At 38.6% G+C, this 7,145-nt stretch overlaps 1 protein-coding gene and 1 pseudogene across 1 annotated transcript; one reads left to right on the top strand and one right to left on the bottom strand.

Moving 5' to 3' along the window:
- The window catches only part of LOC102833878, a 9,132-nt pseudogene extending 6,230 nt beyond the window's left edge, over positions 1–2,902 (top strand).
- A 1,687-nt stretch (positions 2,903–4,589) lies between these two features.
- Positions 4,590–6,311, bottom strand: ZNF280B (zinc finger protein 280B). The gene has a single exon (XM_006874959.1). The coding sequence runs from the start codon at positions 6,309–6,311 to the stop codon at positions 4,590–4,592; it is 1,722 nt and encodes a 573-aa protein (XP_006875021.1).
- Between the last annotated feature and the right edge of the window lie 834 nt (positions 6,312–7,145).

Raw genomic sequence — 7,145 nt, 5'->3', positions numbered from 1 at the left:
GTCCAAGAGCTGAACAGAAAACTGAGTAATACTATGTATAAAATCTACTGCCATCAAGTCAATTCTGACTCTTAGCGACCCTGCTTTCAAGACTGTAAAGCTTTATGGTACAGACTGCTTTGTCTTTCTCCTGTGGAGTGATTGGTAAGTTTGAACTGTTGACTTTAGGGTTAAGGTCAATGCCTAACCCACAGTGTCACCAAGGTAGGTATATACTTAGTGAACAATTCATTTGATCTGCAGTTTGGTTTCCAAGTTTTGTTACCAGAAATTACTCTCAAATAAATATTTCCATCCACCTTTTACACAAGATTTATTTTAAATAAATTCCTAGAAGAAAGAAAACATATTTCATATTTCACCATAGAAATAGAAAATACACTATTGCTCCATTTAGCAATCTAAAGAGTATCTATATAGACATATAGTGTATAAATATACTCAAAGCTCCAGAGAAAACGGAATTCTCTGTAAAACAATAAATTACAACTGAAATGTTCAGCATGTAAAACTTAATCTTCAGAATTTTAAATTTGCTCCAAAAATGTGAAAATTTTAATAAAAATGAAAGCAATATGCATCAAAACATTTGAGATTCAGTCAAAGCTATACAGAGGCAATCAAGGTCTTAAATCCTACTTATTAAAGAAAAATTAAGTTTTTTAAATAAAAGGTTATAAAAGAACAATCTTTATGAAAATAAGAATAATATAATGAATAAAATTTAAAATAAAGAACAGCAAAATCAAAATCAGTTGAGATCATACATCAAACCAAAGGCTGTTTCTTGGGGAAAAAGTAAATCAGAAACATAGAAAAACTGTGGCAAATTTAATTAGAAGAGAAAGAAACCAGCTTCAACAATAGATATGAGAAAGAGAGGGATTCTGAATAATGAGGGTGATGTTCTTACCCCAAGTGCGGCTACTTTTGCTTCAAGAAAGGAAGGCCTCAAGAAAACTTGTGGATGTAGCCAAGCAAAACATTAGGTTAATAAAGAAAAAAAAAACATGATTATTTCAATAGCTGTTATACAGCAGCCAATAAAATTATGCAATAATTCTCTATAAAGATGTTAAAGTAGAAAGTTAATTCTTTAAATATTGTGCTTGTTACCTTTAATTGTCAATTTTTTATTATACCATGTACTTTTTAAAAAGTCAATTAACTCCATTGTACTTGTAATTATTTGGAAGTTGTGACTAATTCAAAAGACTCAAATATAATTGGCAGGAAGGCAAAGAGTTTACATAAGTGGCACTCAATAAAAATTGGAAAAGCACCCTAAAATAATATCTTGTTAGTATTGATGGAACGACAATATCTTAGTCACAAAACATTTTATTATAATAATTGCTATTTTACTTACAATTTTGGCAACATTAATAAAATAATTTTATCTGAAACAACAAGCAAGCAAAATAGATAGGGGAATCCACAAAGATAAGAATAACAAAATATCAATCTTGACAGTCAATATACAGTACATTTGTAAACAAAACAAAGTGACATTGCATTAAAAAAATAGAGCATTATCAATAGAAAAACAGAGAAAGCTCCTGAAAGAACTCACTATATGAATTTTCTTTTAATTACAGGCACAGAAATTGATTCAAGCTAGCTCAGTTCTAAGAGGGAAGCCAAGCCCTTGATGATTATCTTTTCCCAGCTTTTTGTGAAAGCCCAGGAAATTAAACTCGACTGGGGAGAAAAAAGAGGAGTGGAAAGAGATAAAGTGCCTTTCAAGTGGAGGAGAAAGTAAGAGCAAAAGTAAGGAGATTTCACTGCCAGTGTCATAAGGATGCGGTTGAAACTCCATGAACTAAACGAAGGGTTGACCAACTAAGTGAGGTAGCAAGCCATGCAGGCCTAGGGAACAGCAGCATGTACAAAGTCTTTGAATGGAGAAGTATAGTTAGAAAAGCAAGGCCACTGTATCAGAAAAGAGTGCATCAGTGGGGAGGGAAGCATGACAAGAGAAACTGAGAGAAGAGGTAGGCAGGGCCAGATTTCTGGCACTGCCCTATTGGGGCATTGGGTTAAGTGTTGAGCTGCTGTCTGCTCCCATAGAGGTGGCCAGCCTTGAAAACCATATGGAGCAGTTGTTCTCTTCCCAGTAGGATTGTTATGAGTCAGAACTGACTCCATGGCAGTGGGTGGTGGTGGTAGTTGGCAATGAATGACAATTTGTGCTCCCTAGGAGTATGTTTCAATGAAGCAGCAAACAACAGTAATAGTGCTAAAATACTAAGCAACCACACACATACAGATACCACCATAAGGGATATAAGTAGGCATAAGTCTGCAGATCTATTTATACACAGTAGGCACTTCCACCTGAGAGAGAGCAAGTGGAAGAGACACAGTAGTTTTCAAATAATTAGGGGAGAAGAAAAAAAAAAAAAAATCTTTCTATACCTCAACAAAGAGTTCATGCTGAAATTTTACGCAAGTGCCTTGGCCCAAACAAGCTAAAAAGCCTAGTAAAACGTTCAAGGTGCAAATCAATCTGCCACCTATCAAACAAATAAATTAAACATTATCTACATTTTGTTATCTCAAATGTACACATATCCTGACAACACTACTGTGTTATCTGCCACCTCTCTTCCCTGGATTCTACTAGGGAAGTTACAGCCTTGATGATTGTATCCTCTCAACATTTGTAGAAGCCCAGGAAACTAAGCTAGACTGGGCAGGGGACGGGGATAGGAGCGGGATGGGAGACAAGAGGAGAGCCAGTGGAGGTACCTTTAAGGAAGAGGATAAAGAAAGCAGGGAGAGTTTTTCTCCAGGTCTAGATCTAGAACCAGAATCCCAGATTCCTGGAGTGGAGCACAAAGGCTGTTGGACACCTCAGCTGGGGCTGGAGGAAGAAGGCATGGTGCTACACCATACCTAGGGAGACTCAACCCTGGAACCACAGAAGCAGCCAAGGCTGCTAATATTCAGGAACCAATACTCAAGACCTTCTCCAGTTTCCTGAAATGGTTCTTTCTCCCATAGAGATAGATTAGGTTCCTGACAGTGCTGAAGGATAGCAACTCTTAAGATTTACTACAAGAGTGCTTGAAAAAGTTTGTGGAAAAATAAAATTAAGGGATAATAGAATCTTTCCACAACCATTTTGAGGCCTCCTCATATTTAATTAACGATGGGATATTTCTTTCTTGCACATTAGCGTGTCAAGACCCAAACTCAGTATCAGTATGATGAATTTGGAAATTGTACATACATATAATAGAATAACTGTTAACTTCAATACATTCATGTCCAAGGCATGACACAGAATTGTAAGTGTCATGCGTTCAATGACAGTGTGTGCCCAGTAAAATACAAGGAAAAGCAAGCCTTGTAATCGTTTCAGTCTGCCAGCCTGGGCTTTCTGTTTGTATTCATTCTATCTACTCTTCTTGAATAGCGCTCATTCCAGCTTACCAGTGGAAGACTGAACTTCGTCCAGCCTCTAAACTGGCAGATAACATTTGTTTAGCCCCTTCCAGTTAAAAATATGGGTCCAGTCCAGTTCAAACTAAACTATGAAGGTCAGGGCTCCTTTCTCTTGAGTTTACTTGCTTCTGACCACCTGTGGTGTAAAAGGAATGTGGCCAATCCATTCTCCACTAAAGGCCAGCCAGAAGGAATGTAGTTGAGATAAATGGGTGCCCCCTTTAAATCACTCAGCAGGAGGCCCACTGGCACCAGGTCTCATTCTATGGATTGCTGTGGCTGCTTCATCTGAAGTCAGTGATGCATAGCAGCTGTTTGATGTCTGGGCCCTCTCAAACATTGAACTTTGTAGTTATTTTTGTTTTGTTATTTGTCAGTGACTTTGGAAACTCATGGGTTACAGAATAGAACTGCTCCTTAGAGTTTTCTGGGCCGTTATCGTTACAAGAAGCAAACTGCTAGGTCTGTTTTTTCCCAGGTGCTACTGGATGGGTCCAAGCTGCCAAGTTTTTAGATACTAGCCGAAGGCAAAATGCCATCCAGGGACCTTAACACCATGGTTTTGCCTCTTTTCATGTTCCTGGGTTAAAGATACTTAAGAAAAAAAAAAGTGGGGGGGGGGGATATTTTCAGTCTTCCTTCTGCTAATGCAAAGGAAGTGGATGTGTGCCCTTCCCTCAACTGTAAAAGGAGCCACTGCCCCTCTCTAAGCATTGCCTACCTGGGTACCTTTGTACCAAATTTCTCATCAGCATCTAGACACCCAGGCTTTCAGTACAAGCACAGCAGAGGCACTTCTGGAGTTCAGCAGCAAATAGGGTCTTGCCCCATAACAAAGCCATTTAATATTGAATCTTCAATGTAAGGAAAAGGTTGAGGATAAAATTAAGTAATTCAAAATAATTCAACAAAATCTATATATGCTTGGGCATAACAAAAAATACCAAAATAATGTGTTTTGTTTTGTTTTTTCTCTCACATACATACACACATAAAGATATCAAGTCTGTGTTAAGTCAGATATGAAAACCAAAAACTACATATTTTAAAATAACACCTTGTAATTTAGCCCAAACAATATTGTCAATCATGAATTAAAGGAACTCATGAATGATTCATTGGTTTCTGTTCATTTGGTGCTACTGACAAATGTGTAGTTTACATTTTTTGGGAGAGGGTGGGGAGACTTTTGACTTGGACTGAAACATTTTAGATTTCAAAGAACTAGAGTGAGTAGCTTTTTTTGGCAATTCTTTTAGACACAGGAGTGATGGTTCAGAGTCAGACGTGTTCACAGTAATGGATGCCACTTTCACTGATCCTGGCTGGGGAGGTCCCAGAGACACTTGAATAACAACTTTTGTTTCAGGAGGTAATCCTTCTAGTTGTTTAGGCCTCTTAAACATTTGATGATACTGGGTCTTGTGCTCCATTTTCTCCTTGAAAGTTAAAAACTGCAGTCGGCATTTGGAACATGAGTGAGCACTCTTTTCCCTGTGCCCTTTAAAATGGCACATGTATGGTGTTGCAGCCTTAAAAATTCTGAGGCAAAACGGACAAAGCAAATTCTTAGTGTTTTCATGGCAGGTTTTGAAGTGGGTTTCCACTTCAGTGAAGGCTGAAGACCTGTAATTGCAAACACGGCATACGTAGGGCATTTCACCAGGCTTGTGCATGTCCTTCATGTGCTGTAGGAGAACCTGGTCTGTTTCAAATGACAACTCGCAGATTTTACAAACAGTGGAGAATTCCTGCGTGATGTGCACACCTTCAATGTGGCGTTGTAATTGGATGGGAGTGGGAAATAGCCGGTAACAATAGTGACAGGTGGTGTGGCTGTCCCAGCTATCACCCATCTGCTTCTCGAGTTCCAAGTGCTGCTTCACGTGATTCATAAACTTCACATTCTTAAGAACTTTCAGGCAGCTGAAACATTTAAAGTTTGTGTGAGTCTTCTGTTCTGGCTGCCCATTTCCTTCATGTTGCCCATAATAGAAGTCATGAAGTAACACGGTCACACTTCCTTCCTGGGAATCAAAAGTCTTGTTTGGACTTGCTAGTCTTGAAAAGTCTGTTTTGGCCATTCCCCCATTTCCGCTATCTGGATTTATAGGTTTAAAATGGAGCTTGTCCTTTGGAAAAGTTGTTAGAAAAGGTGTTCCATGCAGAGCATGGCTTACTGAGGTATTAAGACCTATTGAGGGTGTATTTTGTTGGATGTTCTTTGCAGGAGAGACATCTGAGGCTGGTAAAGCCGAAAAATGTCCCTGTGGGATTCCATCACTGAGTTTAGGCCTCGTGGGATTTATGCTGTTTACTTCAAAAGTTGAAAGTTGCTTTGGTATACGTGGTCCTTCCTTTACACCTCCAAAAGAAAGTGCTGTTCCTCCTGGATGCTGCAATGAACTTGTGAACGTAATCAATGGAGAGTGCACCTCTGAAGAGCTATTAGGCTGGACTGGTATTGAGTTGTTTTCATATTCAGGATGAGACAAAGGCTCAATAATTATAGGACTGTCTGTTGATCTTGATTCCGAAGAAGACGCTGGTGAGACAGCCACCATTTTTGATGGAGAGGTCGTATGTCTTGTAGGCTGCAAGGTACTGCAAGCAGGATCTTGTTTGTGGCGACCATACTTTTTCCTCCTTGAATATGAACCTGGGGTGGCTCTATTCAAAATAGTGGAAACAACTGGTTTTGAGTGTGAAGTCACACCAACAAAGATCAGCTCAGAATCTTCATTGACATGCTCCACGCCAACAAGTATCAATTCAGCATCATCATCATTCACTTGTTTGGTTTCTTTGACATTCTTCTGCGGTTCTGGCTCTTCTTGTTCTTCCTCGCATAGTTGTTCCATTTCTTAAACGTTTTTATACCTGGATGGTACGGCCACAAGTTCCAGGACTTCTTTTATACAACCTGCCACCTAAGTAAAAACACACTACATCAGTAAGGGCAGTAAAATCATTGTCTTAGTTCATTCATTATTTTACAGATAAGGACACTGAGACTCAAAAAGAATCTTTGGCAGTATAAAACCTATGATTATAAAATCAGATCTGTGACTCCAATGTCATAGCTTTGTAATATATTGATTACAAAGTCCTCCATCAAATTCCTGAAAATTTTATTTTACCTGATCCCAAAGGTTATACTAGTTACTTAAATGAATTATCCTAAAATTCATATTTCCAAACCTTTGGCAACCTAAAAAAACACCAAAAAATTGTTTTTCAATACTTATTTGTAGAATGCTAAAAAAAAAAATCCCCAACTATTGTTTTTAAGTGCCATCCACAGTCAGTTACAACTCATAGCAACCTTGTATAAAGTTTTCGAGGCGCAGCTAGTAGGTTTGCACCACCAACGTGGTAGTTAGTTGTTGCTGTTTTGTGTCACTGAATTGGTTCCAACTCACGGAGACCCTGTATTGGGTTTCCAAGAAGTTGCTTGTGGATTTCAACTTGTGACCTTGTGATTTGTAGTCCAGTGCTTATCCTACATTCCACACCAGGAGCCCAATTACCAGGAGCGAGGAAGAGCATTTTGAAACTATGGCCTGCCTAACGTCTAATTTGGATTTTTTTCTTGCCATAAGTGATTCCATTTTGTTAAAAGTACAGCCTTTTTTCTTTTTGTAAAAACTTGACTTAGATACAAACAGCTTCCATAGAGAAATCTGCTCACACAA

Source organism: Chrysochloris asiatica, unplaced genomic scaffold (genome assembly GCF_000296735.1).
Source record: "Chrysochloris asiatica unplaced genomic scaffold, ChrAsi1.0 scaffold00306, whole genome shotgun sequence".
NCBI classification, from domain to species: Eukaryota; Metazoa; Chordata; class Mammalia; order Afrosoricida; family Chrysochloridae; genus Chrysochloris; species Chrysochloris asiatica.
This window is presented reverse-complemented; position numbering and strand designations above follow the sequence as displayed.

What these genes read in the sequence shown, in the direction of transcription:
- ZNF280B (XM_006874959.1), bottom strand. Translation starts at nt 6,311, where the DNA reads ATGGAACAACTATGCGAGGAAGAACAAGAAGAGCCAGAACCGCAGAAG.